At 35.8% G+C, this 27,729-nt stretch overlaps 1 protein-coding gene across 1 annotated transcript in view; it reads left to right on the top strand.

Annotated features, from left to right (window-relative positions):
* LOC131056070 (probable acyl-CoA dehydrogenase IBR3) overlaps positions 1-27,729 on the top strand; it is a gene marked incomplete in the record, with an annotated part of 256,769 nt that overhangs the window by 146,713 nt on the left and 82,327 nt on the right. The window contains 2 exon segments of the mRNA XM_059216575.1: positions 11,728-11,870; positions 17,047-17,131. Of these exon segments, the coding sequence (XP_059072558.1) occupies positions 11,728-11,870; positions 17,047-17,131 (228 nt within the window).

Genomic DNA, 27,729 nt, shown 5'->3' with positions numbered 1-27,729 from the left:
CCACACCGTAATTGACAACAATAACTAAAAGACACAATAGGCAATTAAAACAAAGTAATTATACAAGGGAAAAGTGACCAATATATTGAAGTCAAGAAATAGTAATACAACCGTCCAAAGCCAAAGTAATTACAACAACTCATACATCAACGATCATCAGCGGTAGCATTTGATAATTAGGTTGTAACACATTTATTAGCATTCGTACTCGAGACAATCCATGACCAGCAAGTGCGTGGAGTAGCAATAATAACCATGACATAACATAACACTCAGCACATGACATAACACTCAGCACATATGCAGAAATAAACTCAGTGATACAGTTAATAATATAATATTATAAAAATACTTGATAAGATATTACTACTGTTCGTATTTTCTCTTCACAATATTTGCGGTGGATGCAAAAGCTACCAAATCTGACATGGATACAATTCCTAAGTCTGATTGGTGGTCAAACAAATGTTCAAAGCCTAAAGTGGTGGACCCAATATGAAATGGTGAGAGAAATGTTTGAAGCTTAAAGTGGTGGACCCCATATACAATATGAAACGGTTCACTAATAAATCATTAGTGGTTCGCTGAAGTTCTATGTTGATTAATGTATATTTTTTAATGATACAATTCATTAAGAAGAGGCTAAACGATTTACAATACTGGGTAATAAGAGTCGGAAGTAATAAAGTGTTGGTTTGACTTTGTTAAAGATAATATTCCTCTACATGGTGCGATTTTTTAAGGAAATGTTTTGTCCTTAAATCAAATAAATATTATCTTTGTTAGTCAGTGATTAAGCCAAAACAAAAATCACCGCTAGGACACAACCCGTCAATCACGGGTTAATGCAAAAGACACAATGTTTCAGTGAAGGAGGGAATGTATATATAGAATAAGTTGTGGAAGTGTGTGAAGGGGGGAAAACTACGAACAGCGAAGGCAAGTACAGATCGGAAACTACTGCTACGGGATTAAGAACAGGTAAGTAAGGAATTAATATTTTTATATATGTTAATGAATATACTTAATGCTTATTTACTGTAGATGTTAATGAATATAAGTAATTAATATTTTAATACATATATTAATGAATGAATATTTAAATACATATATTAATGAATGAATATTTAATATATATGTTAATGAATGTAATTAATGCATATTTAATATATATGTTAATGAATATTTTAATATATACATTAATGAATGGTTTTTAGATGTTAAGGAATATGTGTAAACATATGTTAATGAATATGTGAAAATATATGTTAATGAATACATATTAAGGAATAGTTAGGAATATACGTTAATAAATAAATGTGAATATATGATAATGGATGTTTCTTGAATATACGTTATGGAATACATGTTAAGTTAGGAACATGTAAATGTAGATTATGAAATGGAAAATAGTAATAAATTGTAAAATGTAATATAAATGTGATTGTATGATGGAGGCTATAGGGAGGAAACTCCCTTAGCCTAATGGAGGGATTATGATAATCCCTGGTAGGCAGTATATACTAAATATCTATATGCATATATATGGCTTGGTTGACTAAGTTCATCCAAGAAGAGACGGATCTAGCCGGTCCCTTCTGGTAGACTTGGATGATGAGATGCATCATCCTAGGCAAGGAATGGATCATATAGGATGGTCTTTCTTGGTATGGCTTGGGTGTAAGAAATTACATCCAAGATAGGAATCGAATTAACTTTCGATTTCCTGGATGGCTTGGGTGTAAGAAATTACATCCAAGACAAGAATCGAATTAACCTTCGATTTCCTGGATGGCTTGGAACCAAGATGGGTTCCAAGAAGGCGAGTTTCACAGCCGCCTAAGGATATGTCCCAGTACTGCACTTGTATCCTTTCTATTAAATAAGAATTGAGATTAGCATTAATTAAGTAATTGCAAATTAGATTAGCTATATATGTATATTTGTTGTATTTCTAACAATCTGTTTTGCAGGACAGTGATCTCTAACTAGTAGGGACATTACATCTTTTGCTCTCTCTAAAGGTACCTTTGGGAGCAGCAAATTTTTCAGCTTCTTGCATTGTTTTTCTGGCTCATAGTGGCCTCTTTCGATTCACTATAATATCTCTAGGACCATCGGTGGGTCCAATGGTTCAGTTGGTTCATTGTCTTCTTGTATCTCAGTAATCTCCCTCTGAGACTCAGGGGAGGGATCAACTTCCATGTCTTGAGGAGGTTCTGATTCTTCATCTTCAACTTCCATATGATATCCTTTTGATCTTTTGAAAGCAATGTCCTCTTCAAAGATTACATCTCTACTTACCTCGATTTGCTTTTGTCCAGGGATGTAGATTCTATAGGATTTGTATGACTCACTATAACCTATAAAAATTCCTCTTTTGCCTGAGGGTTCAAGTTTAGTTCTTTTCTCTTTGGGTATGTTGATGTAGACAACACATCCAAATATCCTAAGGTGACTTACTTTTGGTTTTATACCTATGAAGGCTTCTTCAGGAGTCATGTTTTGTAGGATATGGTGTGGGCTTATATTTTGAACATAAAACAATCGTTTTGGAGGCTTCTACCCATAGGGAGATTTGACGGTTTTGATCATGCAACATAGCTTTTGCTGCTTCTACAATGGTTCTATTTTTTCTTTCCGCCACCCCATTTTGTTGAGGGTTGTAAGAGACACTAAATTCCCTTTTGATTCCTGCTTCTATACAAAAAATGTGAACATAAAACAATCGTTTTGGAGGCTTCTACCCATAGGGAGATTTGAAGGTTTTGATCATGCAACATAGCTTTTGCTGCTTCTACAATGGTTCTATTTTTTCTTTCCGCCACCCCATTTTGTTGAGGGTTGTAAGAGACACTAAATTCCCTTTTGATTCCTGCTTCTATACAAAAAATGTGAAAGTTCTTAGAGGTATATTCTCCCCCATTGTCAGATCTTAGGATCTTAATTCTTTTCCCAGTAATATTTTCTACTAAAGATTTAAATTCTTTAAACCTATTTAGGACTTCTTCCGACTCTTTAGACTTTAGGAAGTAGATCCAAGTCTTCCTAGAGTAATCGTTGATAAAAGTTACATAGTACAAAAATCTGCTTAGGGATGGCATAGACATAGGGTTACATAAATCAGAATGTATAATATTTAAAATTTTTTTAGATCTATTTTCACTACTAGGGAAAGGATGTTTTATATTCTTCCCTAAAGCACAACCTTTGCAAGTACCTTCTTTTTCATTGTTGAGATGAGGAATGCCTTTGGCCATCTTTCCATGTAGGGTAGTGCCTTATAGTGCAAATGGGCAAGTCTTCTGTGCCATAGTTCATTTGGATTTGGAGATTCCATCATCAAAGCTTGAGTGACAATGGTGGAAAGTTTGTACAAACTTTCATATCTATGTCTGATTTCACGTGCCTTCTTGATATGAGAATTCTTGGGCCAAGCAAGTACTTTTCCTTCAAAAAATGCAACTTCATAGCCTTTGCCTTCTAATGCTGAAACTGATACAAGATTCCTTTTAATCCCAGGTACATATAATACATCACTCAATTGAAGTGATATGCCTGATTCTAATTGCAAGTGGGCAATGCCTGAACCTTTTATTGGATAACTGGCATTATCTCCAATAGTTACTTCAAGATTGGTTGGTGTTTCAATCAAGTTGGAGAGATTGCTTTGAAATCCTGTGATGTGTCTAGAGGCTCCACTATCAATTAACCAGGTGGTGCTATTGCTCAAGGCATTGCTTGATAATGTAGAGATAAATAGAAACTCTTTATCTTCATGTGTTTCATCATGAACATCAGCAATAGAAGCTTGTTGCTTGAGTTTGGTTTTGCAGTCCCTGGCATAATGTCCTAGTTTTGCACATCTAAAACATTTGATTTTAGACAGGTCTGTTTTCTCATAAGATTTAGGATTTGATTCTGTCCTTTGGTCTCTCTTTCTTTTGAAGTTTCTTCTCCGACCAAATTTTCCCTTTCTTCATGAGGTTTTGGAAGCTAGCACTTGATTTTCCTCATTGGAGGAGTTTGATTCAATCCCTCTAGCAGCCAATCTAGATTCTTCTTGTAAGCAATCTGTTCTTAATCCATCAAATTTTGGTAGTTTGGATCTTGCGCTGAATCCTTGAATAAATGATTCCCATGAGGAGGGAAGTCCATTTAGGGCTAACATAGTTAATTCCTTACTATCAATGACATATCCAATAGTTGATAGTTGATCTCTTAATTCAGTGATCTTTAAGAAATATGATGTAATGGATTCTTCCTTTGTCATTTTTATGTGATGAAGTATTTGTTTCAACGCTAGTGCCCGACTAGTATTATTGATTTCATACATTTGCTCCAACGTTTTGTACATTTCTTTTGCAGTTGATAATCTGGAAATAATGGGAACAATATGATCTTTTACTGAATCTACTAGGAGTTTCTTTGCCTTGACGCGGTCTATCTTCCATTGAGATAATATATCAGCTTCATTATTTCCGGGTGGATCATTCTTTATGAAGTCTGCTAATTCATTTTCTTCTAATGCAAGCAATACTCTAAATTTCCATGAGGTAAAATTTGATGCCCCATCAATCCTGTCCCCCACTTTCAATCCGGTCACCATATTGATGTTTCTAATCTGGTAATTTACTGAATTAAAATCTGATTTTAGGATCTTTAATTTATGCCAGCTCTAATATCATGTAAATTTTAATCAGATTTACACAGTATAATTGTATCAGATTTATACAAAAGGAATTTTTACAAATTTAAAGATAGAACATAGTATAACATAGATTTAATATGAATTGTCTTGATACAACTTCAATTAATATATATATGTACTGTATATGGACTGTTGTTAGTATCTGACAACTTTAGACTGCTGTATATTTCTTCTAATAATCTGAGTCTGAAAATCTCCAGTATGTATAGATATCAATCTTTATGTATTATGTCTGAGCCTGACTGAAGGAGACAATCGACTTCTTATATATAAGATTATTCAGGGACAGATTCACTGAACTTCGGTCTGCAAACGATTCTATGATTATATCTTCAATTGATCTGGGAACTGTCTGATATATCACTGTCTCATTAATCTAAGAAGTACATGTTGATATATATAATCTTTTGATAGTCTTTCAGACGTGCAGCATAAAAAATTAAAATCATCTACATCCGCAATGAGATAAATATAATAGTGATTGCATCTTGGGAAGACGTGACTTCTCCAAAGGCTGCAATCCCAACCAATTCATAAATAAATTGGGTTTACATAAACCGATTCATTTATGAATCGTTTTAATTAAACTCCGCTAGTTATATAAATGAAACTAGATAAATATAGATAGACAATTTAGATAATTACGATTATGAATTAGATAAATAAACAATAGTGATTTGTTAAGTTAATAGCTGATTTAAACAATAAAGTATATAAGAAACTAAGTAATTATAAACTAAAAATGTCAAAGGCCAATTAGTACAATTTGACATTTGTTTTATCTACATAAGTTAATGTAGGAATTAACATAGAGGACTATGATGCAGTTATTGGAATGCAGTGGTTACAGGGAATTGGCAGATATGTCATTGATCACCGTAGAATGCAGTTGGAGTTCTTAGCTGATGGTAAGAAGAGAATACTGAGGGCATTATTGGATGGAGGCCCCAAGGAGGTTTCATCTCGCAGGATGGAGACTATTATCAGGCACAGAGATATCCTTTGGGCTACATAGTGCTTTATTTCATCATAAGCACCTTCAGCTCAGGATGGCAAATCATATCACATTGATATACGACAGATTTTAGATAAGCATGGGGTGGTGTTTGATGATATACCACCTGGTGTACCGCCTGATAAAGGCTTTGAGCATGTGATAGAATTAGAGGATGGAGCAAAACTAGTCATGACCACTCCCTATCGCCATTCTAAGGCCTACAGAGATGAGATTGAGAAGACCATCAGGGAACTTCTGGACATGGGATTCATTAGACCGAGTTCTAGTCCCTTTGGTTCTTTAGTTGTGCTGGTGAAGAAGAAGGATGGAACCCTATGCATGCGTATTGAATACCGTGCACTTAATAAGAAAACCATTAAGAATCAGTATCCCATTCCACGCATAGATGAGTTGTTGGATGAGCTTCATGTCTCAGTTTATTTTTCGAAGATTGATCTTTGATTGGGGTATCACTAGATTAAGGTGCGGGAGTATGATATTCACAAAACAACCTTTAGATGCCATTATGGTCATTATGAGTTCTTAGTGATGCATTTCGGTTTCACTAACACCCCTACTACATTTCAGTCATGTATGAACCACATATTTAATAACCATCTACGTAAGTTTATGTTGGTATTCTTTGATGATATATTGATTTACAACAAATCATGGGAGGAACATCTGAGGCACCTAGATGAGGTGTTAGGCATTATGGAATCTTAGTCTTTATATGCTAAGATGTCCAAATGCGAATTTGGGTTCACTGAGATTTTATACTTGGGTTATGTGATAGGAGTTGATGGAGTGAAAGTCCATCAGGAGAAGATCCAAGTTATTATTGATTGGCCACCTCCTAGGAACATCTCAAAGTTGCATGGTTTTCTTGGTTTATGTGCTTACTACAGGAGGTTTGTTAGAGGTTATTCCCAGCTTGCAACACCTTTGACAGATCTCACCAGGAAAGGGGCTTTCAGATGGACTTAGGAAGCACATGAGGTATTTGATAGGCTTAAGCAGGTGATGAGCACTTGTCCCGTGTTGGCACTCCTTGATTTCACCCAACCTTTTGTGCTTGAATGTGATGCTTCAGGGGAAGGTGTGGGTGCAGTACTTATGCAAAATTATCATCCTATTGTGTATGAGAGTAGAAAACTGAAAGACAATGAGAAATTATACTCTACCTACGATAAATAAATGTTGGCTATTATGCATGCTCTTAGAAAATTTAGACAGTACTTAGTGGGAAGGAAATTCATTGTTAAAACTGATCATAACAGCCTTAAGTACTTTTTAGAACAAAAAGATCTTAATGAGAGGCAGCAAAAATGGGTCAATAAGATCCAAGCATATGATTTTGACATTGAATATGTCAAGGGGAAAAACAATGTAGCTGTTGATGCATTATCTAGGAAGCCTTCCATTGCTGCCTTTTGTTCAGTGAGTGAGATTCTAGTTGATTGGAAATCTCAACTAGTAGAGTATTCCAAAAATCAACATGCATTTGAAATTACGGATGGTCATGGAATCATTCAAGATGACAAGTACACAATTGTGGATGATGTGATTTCCTACAAGGGAAGAATTTATTTAGTTCCAGAATCTAAACTGAAAAATCAGATTTTACATGTTTTTCATGATACTCCTGTAGTAGGACATCAGGGGTATGGTAAGACTTACAGGCAGATTAGAGAGAGGTTCTCTTGGAAGGGCCTCAAGGATGATGTTTTACAGCATGTAAGGGAATGTATTACTTGCCAACAAAATAAAATTGAAAATACATACCCTGCTGGTCTGCTGCAACCATTACCTGTTCTGGATAAAAAATGGACAAGAATTTCGATGGATTTCATCACGGGTCTTCCCAAGGTACAATGGAAAGATTGTATATATGTAGTTGTGGACAGATTGACAAAATATGCTCATTTCTTTCCCATAGCAGCAGCTTATATAGCTTCACAGGTTGCTGATCTATTTTTCAGAGAAGTATTTAGGCTCCATGGTCTTCCAAAGACCATTGTCAATGACTGTGATAGCCGGTTCATGAGTTCATTTTGGCAAGAGTTGTTTAGACTTACTGGGCACCGAGTTGACACCTAGCACCAGCTATCACCGTCAAACTGATGGACAAACTGGGATTGTGAACAAGTAGCTTGAGGGGTATTTACGCAACTATGTGTCAGGACAACAACGTTCATGGGTTCGTTGGTTATATTTGGGAGAGTTTTGTTACAACACGACACATCATATGTCTATTGATATGACTCCTTTTCGTGCACTATATGGCTACGATGCCGTGACATTCATGGCTTTGGCACTTGGAGATATTAGAGCACCATTGGCATAGGATTGGCTTCATGAGAGCCAAGACATACTTAAAGCACTTAAGGAAAACATCCAACGAGCCCAAAATCAGCTGAAGTTATATGCTGATCGCCATAGGATTGAGAGATCATTTGAGGTTGGGGACATGGTATTCTTGCGCCTCCAACCTTATCGACAAAGTTCTATGAAGATGAGTGGGGCAGAGAAGCTCAAGCCCCGATTCTATGGTCTGTACCGTGTTTTGAGGAGAGTTGGGGAAGTGGCATATGAGATTGAGCTCCCACCAAAGAGGAGGATTCATAATGTCTTTCATGTGTCTTGCCTCAAGAAGGCAATTGGACAAGGCACAGTGACTTCTTCAGTATTACATCCCTTAGATGAGGAAAGGAAGTTGATTATGGTTCCAGTTGAGATCCTGGATAGGCGTGAGAGGACATTGAGGAACATGGTGATTAGATGGAAGGATTTGCCCATAGAGGATGCCACTTGGGAAGGAGAAGCTATTCTACAACATCCAGCTCTTCAATTGCTTGAGGACAACCAATCTTGGGAAGGGAGGACTGTAATGTCCCCTCTTCTTTAGTGCCATTCAGAGCTCAGATTCACTTGTCACCCATCTCCACAGGTGAAGTTCAGTGTTTGGAGATGAGTTTACTAGCCAAAGGAGACCTAGACTTAGTCAATTTATGTCTTTGGTGAAGATAATAAAGTAATTTTATAATATGAAGTTAGAAAGGTAACTTTTTCTAAAAATAGAAAAGTTAATTTCTTAAAAGATGTTAATAAGTAACTTTATTCTAAAAAGTTACATGACCCCACTCCTAGGCAAGTAATAACTTTGAAAAAGGTGGTCAATTCTTTAATGATGAGCCAACCCTCATAGCTGAGCGCCCAATTGGAGGGAATAAAAGATTCCTTGGCATCTTGGAGATGCCTCTTTTAGGGTTCAATGTAGAGTTCCGTGACTCGCCATGACTCGCCAAAACTCGGCGAGTCACCCTTGGCGAGTCCTGGGTGGCTCGGACTTGGCAAGGCTGACCCGACTCGCTCTGGGCAAAAATCACTAGAAAATTGGTTTTTTTGCTGAGTTCTGCCGAGTTTTTGCCGAGTCCTGTCAAATTTTTGCTGAGTCCCAAGTCAGGTCAGCCTTTCCGAGTTCGTGTCGAGTTCGAGTCTCGTTTCTATGGTTCGATGTTTAATGTAAGGAGGAATTCATTTTGGAAAATTCATTCAATTACATTTTTATAACAACTTCCTGGCTTAGCATGAGTTGCAGCAGTGATATTCAGGTTTGGGAGCCTGAAGAGGGCGAAAATCCTCCATTGGTGGAAGGTGTGGATGATACGCCCATCACTTCCAGCATTCCCACGCAGCATACAAGGTTCGGATTTGATCAACAGGGGCTAGAATCAGTGAAATCTCTCCTCCATTGGCATTGGCTGATCAAAGACAGCAGATCTGGGCAGATTGCAGGTTGTTTACATCTGCTTTGGTGTCATTAAAATCAGTCTGTACTACTCCAGCTGGGCCGTAGCATCCACCCTGCCTGTGGAGTGCAAAGAAATAAGTACAAGGTTATTAGCTCAGGGTTTTGACTCAGAAATTATTGTCATCGAATAAGATCAGCTATCCACTGATTTCCTAGCACAATAAATCGCCTGTGTAGACAGATTGAATAATTCTTTGAGAAAATATCCAATAAATCAAGGGTTTGCTCCTGGCACCAGTCAAGGAATCACATTGGGTGTGCAGATCCTTCTCTAAATTCGTTTTGGTAATTCATGGCAAGCACAATAAAGCTTATTGGAGCTGACAGCACATAGTGAAGACCTTACTAACAGCATGCTTTCAGTCAAGTCAATAAAAGGAGCTCAACTGTGCAAGCATGGGACTAAGGGTAGGCCAATTTTGGCTTTAGTGTTCCTAAATGTGATTTTTGGATGTTTGAAAATTTGCTGTCAATAAAATCAGTCATCTTCATTTCTACTTCAGTAATAGCTTCTCTTGCATTTCAATTTTATTTCATGTTAATTCCTAACTCACAAGCATAAAAACTTCAAAAAAGTATAAAATGTCAAAATTGTCAAAAAACCCCAAACAGTTCACGCTGTCAAAGATTCAAAATTGAAACAAACTGATCAGATTCGTGCTCAGTCCTAAACAGCATATTTCACATGTGTTATCTCATGCATGCTTATTGATTGGCCTGCAAGTATTATGTTTTTTGGGAGCATGTTTGACGTTTCATTCCCTTTTCTTGTCATTTGACAGCCACATGGGGACCCACAATGGTTTAATAGGAAAAGTTGACTATCAAAATTTTGTTCCCTTTCTACAACTATGACTAACATCATTCTTACAATTTATAGTTTTGAACATATATATATTCCCATACGGGTACCCAAGGAATACAATTGCCACACTGTTGTACCAGGCTCCAATACCCATACCTGCACCTGTACCTGAACTGATAACTTACATATATGATGAATACATAATATTTAAGTATAGAATAGGAATAATAAAACAGATTGGTGAGAATGAATAGATATAGATGTAGTTTACTTATATTTGGATCAAAAGGTATGTTGGTTAGGATATGTCTCAAAGTAATAGGCTGCATTTTTTCTTAGTGACTATTAAAAGTATTTGGTATAATTAGATCTCTGACACTGTTTTGGCTTCCCATTTTAAATTTCGTGTTATAATACATAAATTCTAACAATTGAGAGTTTTGCCACTAGATATATCATGGGATTTGGATAATGGTATCTTCTTGCTTTTGTGGTCCTCTGCTTTTTACGTTAAAATGAATATCAAGATTTCTCTGTTGTTTGAAGGGAACAATGGTAGAGGAATTTTAATTGGAACTGCAGTGTGCCCAAAAAGATTGAATGCTTCAGATAGTGTCATTTATCTTATATTAATTAGTTCTTCTATTAAAAGAGTCTAATCTCATTTATGAGGTTCACTAAAGGCTTTTGGGAAAAAGTAAATCAAAGGAAGAGATAAAAAATTTAATTTCTTTTGCTTACCAAGTCTATGTTGGAGTTGCAAATAATACAAATTTAGCATAGAAGAGTATCTGACAAGAGCGAAATCATTATTTATCAAATAACAGTTGGCCTGGCTTAAACTTAGAGAGCAATCAGCTGCAAATTCAAGAAACTAATTCAGCACATCTGTTACCATAATCATTTTTAGAATCTGGTGAAAAGTTTGCAGGTATTTTAATAATTAATGATGGTTAATGTGGAATCACAAGAAGAAGCCAGCTACAAAATACTTTTTGCATTGTTTCAATTGTTTATGTGAAGATTGTTTCAGCTTTGATCCTCTATAGCTTTTGGGCTTGTTATGTTGATCATTCACGTCTCCTTGCGTTGCAGTTATAGTGAATTATTTGCATTGTTTTTTCTGGTCTTATACATGAATGTTTGATGAGCTCTGCAATTTTTGTATTATGCAATATGAGGGTTTTATTTATAAGTTTCTTTGGTTGAGTAAATTATACCCTTTATAATGTTTACTTGACTGATGGTGGTGTTATTTGTATATGCTTTCGTTGATATTAGTTGTCAATCCCTTATGAAAACATTTTTTTTTGAATGTGGTGCAAAGAAATTTATGACAAATAGGTTAATGTGGAGTTTAGGCCATTAATATTTAATGGGTGATATATGTAATTACACAGGTATTGTTTCGTTATGGCAGCATTGAACAACAAAGAACATGGCTCATTCCTTTATTGGAAGGGAAAATTCGATCTGGGTTTGCAATGACAGAGCCTCAGGTTGCATCTTCTGATGCAACTAACATAGAGTGTTCAATGGCTAGGTAATAATTATTCAATTTTATAGTAAAGTTTTATTTAGGTTGTTATCTTTTCATTTGGTATTGAATGATTACTATATATATATATATATATATAATTTCATTAGCACCCCTCAGTTATCTTAGTTTTTATATATTGATATTCGAAGTATGTTCCTGATTTTTAATTTCTTTGTTTTATAGTAGAAATTAGCAAACCAAACAATTTATTTACTTTGCTACTTTACATGTTCTAGTGACCGTTAATTAGAGAAGGGGAATGTACTTTAGACTGGAAATGATAAACAAAATAAGTTTGCAACACAACTGAAAGTATTTATCCTATAAAATCCTGGGGTGGAGAAATGTCGATTGGGAGCGGGAACTGCTTGTCTTCTGGATTATTATTGCTGAAATTAAACAAGTACAAGACAAGAAATGCAACTTCTATTTTTTGTTTGTATTGTCAAGTCTTCCATTTCATTCTTGAGTTGTAATTTCTCTCCAACTAGTCAATTCAACGCTCCAACCTGCCAATCCTGATGATACATTCATTATGGAAGGTCCTTAGCTCTAATTTGGTCAGTACATATCTTTAAATAGGTTTTCTTAAAGTGACATCTGTGGTACATGATATGCAAGGTTATTGGATACAACACCTCCCCCACTCTTGGTATGGATTCTGTTGTACCTGGTATGGATATGGTGTCGATAAAGCAATGGTACAGTGTGGAAAACATATTCATGTGTTTCCAAAAACCTGTCATTTTTTACACGTGCCAGATTTGTTGGGATTTGATTTCTAAAACAAAATAGCCGAATCTGGAATAAATTGCTATTAACTAAACTTAGTGCTATTAACTAAACTTAGTCCAAAAAAATTAAGGTTTTTTTTGCTATAAATAAACCCCACAACCAGTGAATGATAATGCAACTAGGGAGTTCTTCTTGCATGCTTTTGGGTAGGCTCTTCATTTTTAGAGGCTTTGGCTTTCCAGTTTTTCAGTCTTCTGCTTCAACCTTCTACATGTGTTTTTCATTTGCAAACGTGGGCTTCCAGTCTTCCTCTTCAGTCTTCTGTGTGTGCTTTTCCTTGTTTGTACACCCGTTTTCGTTCGCTAGCAGCCGTTCACAAGTAAGAAAATTTTAATATAAAGTTAGAAATTAGAATGCAATGAATATTGATTTTATCGATTGTAGGAGTCATAATTTATAATCAATTTAACTTTACAATGTTTACATTTATTTAATTGATTTAACTTTATGTTTTGATATATGTTTAGTTTTTAGCTTCTTTATAATATGTATAATGTAATAAAATTTAATCATTTTGATTTTTCTTTATTAATATATTGAATCTATTTTAAATTAATTATTTATTTAGATTTAAATTTGAAATTTATTTTGTTCATAATTATAGATTTTTAGTTTGTATATTTTTGTAAAATTAAATTTGAAATAGTAAATATTAAACATATATTATAAACTATTTAAATTAAATTCTTAAATTAATTTATAAATTATAATTTGTGTTTTATAAAATCACTTTATAATTATTTATATTTAATAATTTTATTAAATATCATGGCATCATCATTAGCATCCGATTTCAAAGCATCACAAATGGATCAAACCAAATCCTAAATCTCCATTGTGGAAATGTCACCATTCTCGACAAAAGTCAAGGTGTTGGAGGTTATAAATGGAGGTGTCATGAGTGTTTAAAGGATTATAAAGGTTCCTATACTAGGGTTTGTGGGCACTTGGTACAGGATGTGAAGTGTGCCCTAGTCTAAATTTTGGTGATCGTTTAGGGAACGGATTGCCAACTGAAAAGATTGCAAAATATCAAAAAGAACAAGATGAAGTTGATAATCGTGTTTACACATCAAATGAGAGGTCAACTCCAAATATAAATAGACCCCCTTTGCATCTAGAATTAGGTTTAAGAACATCTACAAGTCATAAAAGGAAGATTTTAGGACCTCTTGAAAAAGCATTTAATTTTTAGAGTCGAGAGGATAAAGATCAAAATATTGCTCATTATCTGTATGGGAATATAATTTCATTTAATGTTCGCTCTCAATATTGGCAAGAGATGGTCAAGTCAATTAATGAAGCACCAAAAGGATACAAAAGCCTAGGCTATGAGAAGGTTTGTACCACCCTTTTGGCTAAATAAAAAGATTTTATTGATAGACAATTGCAAGTGATTCGAGCTTCATGGAAAACCTCAAGGGTTTCCATCATTTGTGATGGATGGAAGGATGCTAGAAATAGGCCACTAATCAATGTTATTGCAATGAGCCCTAAGGGGACAATGTTTTTGAAAGTAGTGAAATGCAAGGTTGAAGAAAAAGATACTCAATTTATTGCCTCTATTCTAATCGAAGCAATTGAGTCAATGGGGCCAAAAAATGTTGTTTAGGCGATCACATATAATGCGTGCAAAAGTATTGCAAAGCAGCAAAGTTGGTCATGCAAGCAAGATATCAAAACATTTGGTGGACCCCTTGTGTACTTCATTCTTTGAACATAATGCTATAGAAATATTGGCAAAATTCAATGGATACAAAAGATTTAGAAAGATGCCAAAGAAATTTAGATGTTTATTCATAATCATCACATGCCATAGCCCATTTATAGACAATTCACTAAGCTAGAGTTGTTGAAGGAAAGTTTTTTTTGTATTAGAAATATTCATATATATTATTTTTATTAAATGGTATTATTTTGAAATATATGTAAGATTTATGTGTTTTAAAACATTATTTTTTTTTAATTGAAGGTGGTTGAGACATGCCTTGCCACAAATGAGACTTAAAAGGCTTGTGGTTGTGAAATGAGACTTGAAAAGTATGGTGATTATTATGCTTGGGTAGTTTGGTGGGAATCTTAAATAAATGGAGCAAATAATATCCGAACATTAATTCTTGATGATGATTGGTGAGCTCAAATGGAGTACTTATTATTTTTCACTTAATCAATATACACCCTCATTTGTTGTTGTGATACTAATAAGCCAATATTGGGTGACATCTATGATTGCATAGATACAATAATGGAGCAAGTTAGAGATATTATTATAGAAAAAGAGCAAGATCCCTTTGAATTTTTTTATAGGCAAATATATGAGGTGATCAAGAAGAGATGGGATAAAATAACAACTCCTTTGCAACTTTTGGCATATGCTTTGGACTATATATATATATATATATATAAGCTTTTAAAAAAATGTTTATAATTGATGCAGAGATTTGAGATGAGCTTGGGACTTTTGCATCCTTTGATTTAACTTACATAGATATTGATGCAATGGCAAATAAAAAAGAAATGGACTTTATAAAGTGGTGGAAATTCCATGGTGCCACAACTAAATATTTGCAAAAGCTGGCTATCAAACTTCTATCATAGGCTTAACTTTATATGAGTTGTATTCTATTTTAATTTATTTCTTATTTCGATTTTTATCTGATTGTTTGTGTCTTTGTAACTTATACTATCAACTTGTTTTATGGGTCTCAATTTCTTTTGCAACTAAGGGGAATTGGAGTACATATGGCTTCATCTATTTTGTGAAATGAAATAGTTTGTTAGGTAGAAAAGTAGTGGACCTTGTATATTTTCATTCCAATCTTCGTCTCCTGTAGCATTCATCCACAAACTACATGAAAGGACTTAGCAGACTTTGGGATGTACAACCTGAGATGAGTGACATATATGTATTCATGAATGCATTGACACATCTCAATCCCATTGTTGAGAATTTTGACATAGTAGGGGGATCCTTTGGTAAATCTTCATTTGGTTCTAAGAGCTAGTTGGTGGTCACATGCTCCTCAACAATCCTAAGTCTTCAAAGAATCTTGATGATCTAGAACTTCAATTTCAGGAGAACACTAATGATATTTTTGATAGCATGTGATTCTACCAAACTATTAACGTATTTGAATTTTGTCTTAATAATAATTTTTTTTTAAATATAATATTTTGGAATATGTAGCAATTATGTGTCTACATTGCTTTTATAGTGATGGAAATCTTCTTTAATAACTTAGAAAATTATGTTCAATTAATGTCTGTGTTTTCTTTGGATGCTGTATCCTGTTATATCCAAATTGAGAGGTCTTCAAAAATGGTCGTATCCGCATCCATATTCATATTCATGTCCGTGCAACTTTACTGATATGCTTATATCGCAGAAATTGTTATTTAATTGGTTTAATGTGTATGTCCATTAATTGAATTCAAAGTAGTTTATACCATCAAACTTTTTATTGAGGTTGGTTTTTTAGGGTTGTGTCTGTGTATGCAACTTAATTTTTAAATTCTTTGAATAAGTGTAGTTCATGTATTATTATTTCCAATTTTTGTTTTTAATGAAGTGCTGGTCTTTCTTTTACTGAGTAGGAAGTGTTATTGTTTGTACTTTTATATAATGTTGCTTTCTTTAATTAAATTTTAAAATCTTGCTTGCAAGCCTTGATTGTTATTACTTTGGTGCTCGTTTGTGTTAAAAATTTATGCAAGTAGTCATTTCGTTAATGTGAAATCTTATGAAAAGTGTATCGTGCTGATACTTATAAATCTTGTTGTTAATTTGGTTTACAGGGTCAGTTTAGCTTAGTGTTTTAGTTTAGAGATTAGGGAGCTTCCCCACACAATGTGAAGGGGTTTATCCTCACAAATTATTCTATTTTTTTGTTGTCTTGTAAAAGACAAAGTAAAATGCTAATAAAGCATCGTTGCTTCTTATGTTTGTCTCTCAAGTTTTGTTGTACATGTTATGGCTGCTATCAAAGTAATTGTTATTTTGTTTTGGCAAATTTGTTTTGTGTTCTTTTTTATGCTATTCATTTTGATGCTATACTGATGAAGAGTTGGTGGATTTGTATGCTCATATGAACCTATTTGTCTCAATGCCATTGTAGATTTGAAAGCTTAGTTACCATTCATTGTCAATGAAAGTATACACTGGTTTTAGACTTCGAACTTTCTGTCCAATGTAATGATTGATGTTCTTAAAGGGTATTGCTTTAGAAGCTTCTCTATTCATCCTAGTTAAAGATTATGGCTCTCATTAATTTTGTGAGAAGATTTTATGGCCATGCGTTGCTCTGATTTCTGATTTACTTTGCTTATTTACTCCAATAATGCTATTAAATAGCTAAAGGATATCAATAAATTATGTTTTCTGCAGGGAAGGGGATTACTATATAATAAATGGTCACAAATGGTGGACAAGTGGAGCAATGGATCCAAGATGCAGAATTTTGATAGTCATGGTAGTATTTGCAAATCCGTTGAGTGTGTTCCATTTTTTTCTATTGTGCAAGCTATTTTCTTTTGTTGCCATCATACATGTGAGAAGTTGAGGTTCTTTTCATAATTTATGTTATTATATTGTAGTTTATTTTAGTTTTTAAGCATGCAAAAGCAGAAGAGGGTTTGAAAGAGATATGTGAGATGGGGATCTAAATATATAAGGCTCACAGTGCATTTTTGCCTCAGTTTGCTGATATTGTGCATTGTTTTATTAGATACTGTAAGATCACTTGTGGAATCTTGCCCAAAATTTTCACCTTTTCACTCTTAATTATTTCTCAAACAATTTGCTGGCAAGTATGAAAGTAGTGTTTTGGATTTGCATGGGTAATAGCATGGGTTATATTGACCGAACACATATGGCTTGTATTTGCACATAAAAAGAAATAACAATGTTCATTCTTAATATGCAATAGATTTCATCAATTTACGAGAGCAGTGATACGGATGCTGACCTCAAGTTGCAAAACCAGACAGTGACTAATTATTAAGGTGTTCAGAAATACAACCAGCAATCATTCATTATAGATGTAAGTCTGCAAACTGTATTGCAGCACTCAGAAGTTCCAAACAGCACCTGGAATGAACATGAGAGACTTAATGCAGATAAGATTAATGTAATGCCCCCTAATTAGTTATACTTCAAATTAACCTGAATTTGCCCAAATCTAAAATAGGTAATTTAGTTTATGTGAGTACCTTTGTATAATGTTTTCCATTAGTATCGTATTTGTTAGATAAAATCAGATTTGTAGGTTAGTTGTCATTCTTTATTATCCAATTCTTAGTGCACTAGGGTAGGCTAGTTGGATAGGGTGTCCAAGAGACCCTCCACCCTAGGCCCAAGAGCAGATGCTACATCCCTCTTGGCTCATGTGGCAGGGGTTAAGCATCCATCATGGAGTGGCGTACCTAGTGAGGTGTCCTATCGCCGTTCCCCCTCATCACAACCACCTCCTCTCTTAAGCCCAAGAGCAGATGCTTCATCCCTCTTGGCTCCATGTGGCAGGGGTTAGGCATCCACTATGGAGTGGCGTACCTAAGAGAGGGTCCCACATACATTAAGCAATGAGTTTGCAATTGATACGATTTTATAACAGTCTTTTAAGGGTTACAAGTTCCCTTAGTTTAGCATTATTATACCATCATATTAATCAGTCCTTATATTGTCCATATTATTGTGTTATATCAGATTTTGTGACAACATTAAATTACATTCAATATCAGCTTTATAAATTAAATTCATCACATTATATTTCAAGTTATCATCATTATAAATTATAAAATTAATTTTTATCATTTTTTATATTCTTATTATATCTGATTATGTTCATGTATTGGATTCTAGCATTCACTATATTTACTGTATAACTGTGATCATTTATCAGATGATCAGCTATGTTACTGTCTGCAACTTAATAACAGTTCTGATCTGAACTGATCGATGGTGATGTTACTGGATGCTTTGATTCCTTTCCTTTATATCTCTCAATGTGAGTGAGAGGTCACACCTCTTCATAATGTATTCCCTTTGGCAAGAGAAACACCCTTTCACCATTAGCACTCTTTCACATTAGCACTCTTTGAAAGAGTGCAACTCTTCATTATTGCTGCCCTTTGAAAGGGAGAAAACCTTTCACAATCAGATCTGCACTTCTGATTCCCCCCAAATTATCTCCTCTCAAATGAGGCTCTTTTCTCCCTTTTATACCTAATATTTGGGAGAGTCACAACTTATCATTTCATGTCTTTTGTCCATTCATTAACTTAATTAAATTTTTAATTATATTTAATTATTTTCTTTTGTATTTTCAATTTAAATTTATTTTTATTCTTATAAAATAATTTTATTATTAATATTTACCATTAAATTCTATTTCAAAGTGGGGACATTACAATTTAATGGCACAAACTCTCCACTCTTCAACTCATCCAATGAAAGTGTCCACAAGCAGCAGCAAATCACCCTCAAACTGCCCTCTTCTCACTGTGCTAGAGCTTGAGGGGATGAATAGCAGATAGGTCTTCAGTTTTGAGCAACAACCTGTCTCTGTAGTCTCATGCCTATGAAGGGAAGAATCCCATGATGCTACAGCAGAAAATTCTAACTTGAAACTGCCTCCAATCTCTTGTAAATATTCTAGCTATAATGTCCCCACTTTAGCAGTTGACCAAGTGTGTGTGCATTAGCCTTGTTCTACATGGTCCCGAGGGCTAACGAAGGGTTTAAGGGGATCCTGGAGTGTTTTGGCCTAGTCATTTCCAGTTTGGGCCAAAACGAAGTTGATTTACTCAGTTTCAGGCATACTTACTATTTTTAGTAAGTCAGCAGGACATAGTGGAGGCCAGTTTTGGTGTTTGGATTTGATACTCCTCGGTGAGAGCTTTCCGACGAGCTATCACTCGCATTATTCGGAGTCCGATTGCTAATACATTTTAATGCCTAAAGTTTTATTAAAGTAACATTTAATTTAATTGTAAAATATTAAAGTGTTACTCTAATATTTATTTTATGGGGATCTGTACCCAAGGGAGACATAAGTGAATATTTTAAAATATGTTTTATATTGCTCATCTTTTATCCCACATTGCCCATGAGAGTTGAGTTGACCCTTGGAAAAAGAATAAAAGAAAGCGTTTGTGGCTTCATTAGATATGTTGAATATGAGAGGAATTGGTATGTGTGAGTTGCAGATCCGTTCTTGGCATTAGAGGATGTCTATCCTCTCCTGTGACATTCTAGACGTCATTCCCCTAGGGTTTGGCCTGTGGAATCCATTGCTATCAGCTTCATTATCAAGCAGATTGGGTGCATTTCCAGCTACAAGCAGATTTAATGTTTGTTCATATCTTCTTCCCTACTTGTCCGATGCTTATGCCATTTTGAGGAGATGATTTTATGAAGATATTGGACCTGTTGAAGACAAATTAATATTGCTGCAACACTATTCACGCGGGTACTATTCACATGGTTACTATTCACGCGGTTACTTTTCATGCGGGTACTATTCACGCGGTTACTTTTCACGCGGTTACTTTTCATGCGGGTACTATTCACGCGGTTACTTTTCACGCGGGTACTATTCATGTCACTGTAGCAGCGAGATTGAAAATGATTGCTGGAGTATTATGTCAATAATGCTGGAATAATTAGTGAGTTGATAATCTGCCATGTATTTGATTTTATTAAAATCTGAAAATAACATCTTATCAACAGTAGTTCAATTTTCAGTTTGCATATTATTGTAGTTTCATTCTTGTCCATATTCTGTGATTTCAATTCCAAGTAAAGCAAACCAACATTTCATTTCCGGAGCCATAAGGGAATTTAAAACATTAAACGGAGAAATAAGGAGTTGGATGCAAACTGTTTGATAAAATTCCTAGCAGCAATTGGTATGGTTTTTGGGCATTCCGGGGTGTCCATTACACTAGCATTAACCAAAATAGAGAGCCATGTGCTGTATAATGTCCCCATTTTTATGCCTTCCAATTTTGATAGGGTTGGCTTGTTCTGGAGGTTTCTAGTTTTTTAGAGAATGTTTTGAAGTTGTCTGAAACTTTCTGGGGTGATTTTGGGCAATTGGTCCAAGACTTACCTTTTTTAGTAAGTTACTATTTTTAGTGCTAGTTTCGACACCATTTGGTCAGTTGGGAGTCTGGATTGACTTACTATTTTTAGCAGATACTATTTATGGTATCCACTATTTGTGACAATTGGTCATATTTAGTCTCGTCTCAGCTTCAGCATGCAACATCTTCATTCAACAGGTTTTGTGTGTACCTTCCAAAGCTCTTTTTGGTCACTTTTGTTCGTACTTACTATTTATAGTAAGTTACAAGATGATCAATGGGTATCATGGCTATTTCTAGATAGTTTTGCAGAAGCTGATAGTATCATGGTGACTGGATTTTTATGGTTATTATATTAAATAACGTTTGAATAATAAAGTTAAATCAAATCTTTAACTTTATGTTATTTAATATGATAAAGTAACTTTATAAAGTAATGTAATAAAATGACTTTATAAAAGTTATTTAATAAAGTGACTTTTAATGGTGCTTTGGGAGACATGGATATTATAAAATATTAAAAGTCACTTTCAATTTAAAATTCGCAAACCCTAATTAGGGCATTGGGCTGAAAGCATTATAAAAAGACACTTGGGAGCTCATTTGAGATACAACTGGTTAATATATTTTCTCGCAAAGAAGTTGGGAGCTCTAGCTTCATTTGTCGAAAATTTGATGACGAAAACTGTTGGAGTTTCTCGATGGTCTGGATAGAAACCCAAATCCATCGTTGGTGTGGATTCATTCAAGATTCACCATTGTGTTTCATTATCAGACTGTTGGGGGTTGCAGCTAGAAATCTCTTCAGAGGATTTGACAACTGAGTTTTAGATTATTCAAGGGTTTTGGTTATATTCAGATCAAGATGATGCCATTTTAGGGTTCCTTGTGTTGGGGTGTTGGAATTGATGAGTACTGCAGTTTCACTTGTTTGTTTGGACGGCTAGGGTTTGGAGGTGAACGCCATGTTTTGGAATGGTTTTATGTGATTGTTGGCATTTGTCATTATTCAGATTTGTGTTTTAGGCTTGGTAAAATTTATTTCAGATTTAATCCTTGTGGGAAGACAAATAAGATTTAATTCAGACTTCTTTATGAGCTGCTGATTTGTGAAGAGTCATTTCCAGCAGTTGTATAACTTTCCATTGCTTGACCTTCTACTATCAAACTAAATAAATTTGTGGAATTTCTTTAATAAGTTTGGAAGGACTGAAGAACTTTCATGCTACACTTTGTGAGTTGGTTTTCAGTCTACTTATTTTATTTATTTGCTGCTGTCCTCAATTCTCAGTTCTTTTGGGAAGAGCTTCAATTTACACTTCAAACTGTTTAATATTTCTGAGTGCTGCTACTTCGTCTGTAGACTGATTTATGCTTTTCTGAGCATTATTAATTCATTTTCAGTCCGAGTTCTGTTATTGAGGTTAGTTTGGTATCATTCTCCCTTTATCTGCTGGTCAAGTATTGAAAGATTATTGAATGTTTCTGTAGCTTTCAAATGGTATCTTATTAATACAGTCCATGTATGTTTCACATAAAATTCTGAGCAATAAATACCATGCAAACTGAAACAAACCATTAGACAAAACAAATTCAGAAAAAACGTTCAAAGCATGCATGTAAATTGTATGGCAAATTGCCCACAAGAAGCTTTAATCAGTGACACGATTCTTTGGTGAACTTCATGTTATAAAGGAAAAAAAAAACATTGCAAACAATTAGGTTGCTATCAAGGGTAGTGCTGTGATGTATTCACACATCGCCACATCGCAAATGGGGACCCCCACTTTTTGCTTTCTAGGGTAGTGGCTAGAGTCTTGGTTATTAACCTTTGCATTGGAGAGGTATAGTTGGTTAGGAGGTCAGGAGTTATGAGGATAGTCCTTCTTGTGAGGGGTGAAATGAAGTGGCGAATGGATGGAGGAGCCCTTTATATCAAGCCTAGTCAACATTCCAGTGTTTCCTTCATCATCTAGATGATTGGAGCATACTTCAATGAGAGGTGAGGTCCGGGAGCAAAATTTGACTAAGTATGCTAAAATTTCCTTTGCTCCAGTCTAGGAGCGAATTTTGCTTCCATTGCTCCCCTTTAGGAATGAAATCCCTCTCAAGCCTTCCAAATCATCTAAAATTGCTTGTAGCCATCATGAGATGTCTTGGTTTGAGCAATGAGGTGGTCTTCCCGGGGGAATTTCCTCAAACACCTTACTATGTGTTGTGACGTTTTCACACATCGCCCCATTGCAAATGGGGACCCTTGCTTTTTTGCTTTTTAGGGTTTGTTTTTTTGGTCTTTTAGGGTTTTGTTAGCTAGCCTTTGCATTTTGAGTGTCGCCCAGGTGATCACATGGATAAGCAAGTCCGGCTAAGTCTGAAAGTCCTGATCCTGAATTTTGGCTAAGTCTGGAATGTCCTGATCCTGAATTTGACTAAGTCTGGAAACTGAAAAAACCTCCAAAAACTAGATTTTGCAATATAACTCCTGGAGGTCTGAAACCACTCTCAAACATCCTGAAAGTATATATGGAATATAACTTAATTCTCACTTATACTTAAATGTTATATTCCATAAAAGTTATCCTGATAGAGAGTTCGAAAAGTCAAATTTCGCTCCTATCCTTCACTGAGGATCCAGAGCGAATTTCGCTCTTGTCCCTCCCAGGAGGACCAAGGCGAAGTGCTCCTGTCCCTCACCAAGGGACCAGGGCGATAATACTTATTTGAGCCATTCCTGACCTTGTTTGGACGAATTGAGACATCAAAGGCATGGTGAAGGGCAAAATGAGCATGATGGAGCATCCAGACTTGATCAAAAGCAATGAAATGATGAAGTTTTTGCCTAGAAGGTCAAATTCGCTCCTGTCCCTCACTGAAGGACCAGAGCGATTTTCTTTATATGCACAATTTTAGACCTTTTTTTGGACATTAACTTTTATTCATAGCATGAAGCAGGATGATATCTTCCCTATCAAAGACATTTCATGGTGAAAAGTGAAGCATTTGGGCCTGGAGGACAAAAATCGCTCCTGTCCCTCACTGAAGGACCGGAGCTTGAAATCCAAAATTGCCTTGTCCTTGAAAGATTTGAACGATTTCGCGAATTGAGAAGATCAAAGGAGATACATTTTATCAGTTGAATATAACTTGAAAGCGCAAACATGAGGAAAATTGACCCTAGAAGCAAAATCGCTCCTGTCCCTCTGCTAGGGACCAGGGCGAATTTAAGTGATAGCTCCCGTCCCTCTCTCAGGGACTAGAGCGATTTCTTCCTTAGAGAAATCTCTCGCCAAGATGAAGCAAATTACATGTCAAGGATGAGTGAAGGGAAGCATAGCGGATCCATTGAAGATGGTTTTAAAAGTTAGCAAAGCATGATTGAGCCTACAAGTGAAAGTTCGCTCCTGTCCCTCAGCCAGGGACCAGGGCGAACTCAAGGTTATTTAATATTCCCTCCAAGCTTAAATCACTCCAAGCTAAGACACAAAGGGGCAATGATGTTTGGAACGCCTCGGAGAGAAAATAAAGTATCAAAGACCGCAAAGGTGATGGAAATGCCCAAATTCGCTCCTGTCCCTCACCAAGGGACCAGAGCGAAATGTTCAAGTGTGTCCAAGTTTAAGTTGCCACTCACATTTCAAGTGTTCAAAAGGGAGTAAGGAACATCATTTTACATCGTGAAGACAGTTGTAAGTTGATATAAACAAGGATGAGCACAAGGAACAAAGGCAAGTTCGCTCCTGTCCCTCACCAAGGGACCAGGGCGAAAGTACTTTAAAGCGCACTCCTTCCACAAAAGGGACGAATTAAGCTCAAGATTCCCAAGTAAAATGCCATTTTGGACGTCCAGGATGAAGTGTTGAACGTGAAAAACAGGAAAAACAAGGCCAAAATGAAGGAGCGCTCCTGTCCCTCTCCCAGGGACCAAAGTGATATGGTTAGTGTCCCTTATTCCTCCCATGCTTAGGCGCCAATATTTTCGAATTACATTAAAATGCCAAATTCGATAAAAATGTGAAAGATTTAATTAAATTGGTATTTAAAAATAGCGCATGGACATTCAATAATTAATTTAAAGCCTTTAAAAAATCGAGGTTTTTAATTACAAAGACATTTAATTAATTATTATTTAAATTAAATTTAAACAAAAAGAAAAAGGGAGCGCTTGGGGTATTATTTTGCAAGGTCGGCCCCCTCTTTTATTAAAGTCGGCCTAGGGGCAATTATCAAGATGAGCGCCTATATAAGAGGGGTGTGTTGAGCATGTTAATCCATCTTTCAATCATTTGTCCAAGTGCGATTTTGAAGGAGCAATAAAGGAGTGCGAAATCTGGTCCAAGAAGGAGTGCGAGTTGAAGGCTAGAGGTGGAGCGAATTTTCCTCAAGACGTTGAAGGCTAGAAGTGGTGAAGTTGATAGAAGAAGCACATTTTGAAGACTTTGATCCACATTTTGCCTAGCAAACTTGCTTAATTTTGCATTTTTTTCTTAGAGTTAATTCCCAAGTGGAGGTATGGCGAGATTCTCCTAGTCTCAATTTTGAATTTTGAATTTTCAATCTCAAGTGGCTTAGTAAATTTAGGAAATGATAACTCAAGATTTATCATGAAGTTTCCTAATTAAAATCTTGAATATTCCTTTTAAAGTTTAATTTTTAGATTTCAAGATATATTACTAATTTTGAAATGTTGTGTAGGTATCAAGATGGCGACTCCAAGCTCGAAGGATCTGCAAGTCGGAAGGTTCTCCTCAAGGAAAATCAAGCCAGATCAAGGACGGTCTCCTCAAGGACAAGGGCGGCCTCCTCCAATCTAGCGTTCCAAGGCGAGGTACATCAATCATCCTGCACATCAAGGACACAAGAAGTTAGAACAAGGGTTCGTTGAAGAAGCAGATAGTTCCAGATGAATTAATTAAAGCTAGCTTCTCAACAACATCATGTTGAATATTTACCAAGTTACAAGTGTCAGACGAGGTGGCATCCTAGTCATCACTTCTCCAGTCAGTGTGGTCCACCTCAGCATGTCCAAATTCAATGTACCTAACTCATGGAAGGTGGCACAAACTCCGATGTACCTACCCCGGCTATCCATTGGTCGATTTTTCTAGAGAGGACATGTGTCCAAGCAATACAATTTTATCATTGGTCAAGCATTAAATGTTATGTAATGGTTGTAACAAACCCTAATCAGGGTTTTCATTGTTGAATCTTGGCCATTGATCTCGAATTGATCTAAGCCATCGAATTGTATTGAGGGCACTATATAAGCCCTGGCATTTCGTTTTGTAAAAAAATTAGCAATAGTTAGAGAGTTAGAGGTTAGTTGGAAGAGTTAGAATATAGTTGATAGAATAGCAATTAGAGTAGAGTAGAGAGAGAAGGCAAAGATTGTTGCCAAGATGTTGTTGTAAAAGACTTGTAACTTCATTGAAGAAATGGTGAAATTTATGGGTCGATTCGACAATTTGCATGGTCTTTATACTTCTCATATTTGATTTCATGTTATTAGATGAGTGGAAGAAATGTGCTTGATTGATGGTGAAATTCGCATATCCATACTACTAGCAGTTTGTTGATTGCAGACTTGCCTTGTGTAGTCAACTGGAATCATTCAGCTTAAGCTTAACTTCAATTGTCGCTTCTTCATTGATATGCATCAACCTGGTGGTGTCTATGCCTGCAGTGATGATTTGAACATCATAAAACTTCCCTTCGAAGATCGCACTAGCCTTGTGGAGATGGTCCTGCGATGTCAAAACAAGACCTAGTTAGAGTTTCACCAAAGATCAATCATTGCTCCTACATTCTTAGTATTAGGATTAGATCCTCTCTTCGCCCTCATCCTTTTTCCATTTTTTCAAATCTAAGCTAGTAAGAGCCTGTGTTCCAGCAAAGCAGATCAGAAGTTCAGGCATCAAATGTAAGTCCCCTTGTGATTCCAGCAAATCACATCATACCACTGGAGCTTATCCACACGTAGAGACCCTACTAAAAAGAACATTGGAGTCATCCTAACTGATCCTTCTTGCGATATCTTCAGCAGTTAGAGACTTTATTCAAGAGAGGATAAGATACCTTTGGGTATTTTATTCTGTGTATGATTGTGTACAAAATACACGTCAACACTATGTTTATCCAGCACTGACTGGATGTCTGCAGGATATTGTGGCTCACTATTGGGAGTAGGCTTGGAGGAGACAAAACATTGGACTGCCCAATCCATATCTCTGTGCTTGAATATAGCCTCCATCCTCCTTGCTTAAACCATTCGAGAACCACACTCAGGCATAGCCTTAAGAACCGTCTTCTTACCATCAACCATAAATTCAAGCTGCATATGGCGAAAGTCCTGTACATAACGCTCAAGTGATAACCATTGGAGTCCAAAGACAACATCAATATTACCAAGTCCAATGACATAAAAATCATCTGTTAAAGTGTAATCTCCTAACTGGATGCTAAGTTGAAGTACCACCCTGGTGCAACTTAACAAAAATCCATCTGCAACAGTCACACTGAATCTTGGAAAATCTTCAACATGTAGCCCATGCTTCACCACTAAATCCTCATCGATGAAATTATGTGTGGCTCCGCTGTCTACTAAGCAAACCATCTGTTGCCCCTTAATGATACCTCTCAACCTGAAGGGGCGACTACAGGGAACTCCTGACAAAGTGGCAATTGTACTACGAGGAGTTTCTTTGGTTGCAGTATCCTCCAATTCAACTTGTGGTGGCTGATATTCATGATCACTATCTTCCACACCAGCCTCTTGCTCCTCATGCTCTTCATCATTAGACATGACTTCAATCAAACGAACTTTGCCTTTTCCCAAGCAATGATGTCCTGGTTCCCATGGTTTGTTACATGAGAAGCATAGCTTCTTCCTCCTCAACTCATTCCTGGACTCCTCATCTGTCTTTGGTGAAGTGTTCTTCTGCTGATTAAAACCTTTCTTATTTGGTTTCCACGAGCTGAAATTCTTCGT

The sequence above is a fragment of the Cryptomeria japonica genome, chromosome 2 (assembly GCF_030272615.1).
Source record: "Cryptomeria japonica chromosome 2, Sugi_1.0, whole genome shotgun sequence".
NCBI lineage: Eukaryota > Viridiplantae > Streptophyta > Pinopsida > Cupressales > Cupressaceae > Cryptomeria > Cryptomeria japonica.
The sequence above is the reverse complement of the archived record's forward strand: the minus strand, read 5'-3'. Positions and strand labels throughout refer to the sequence as shown.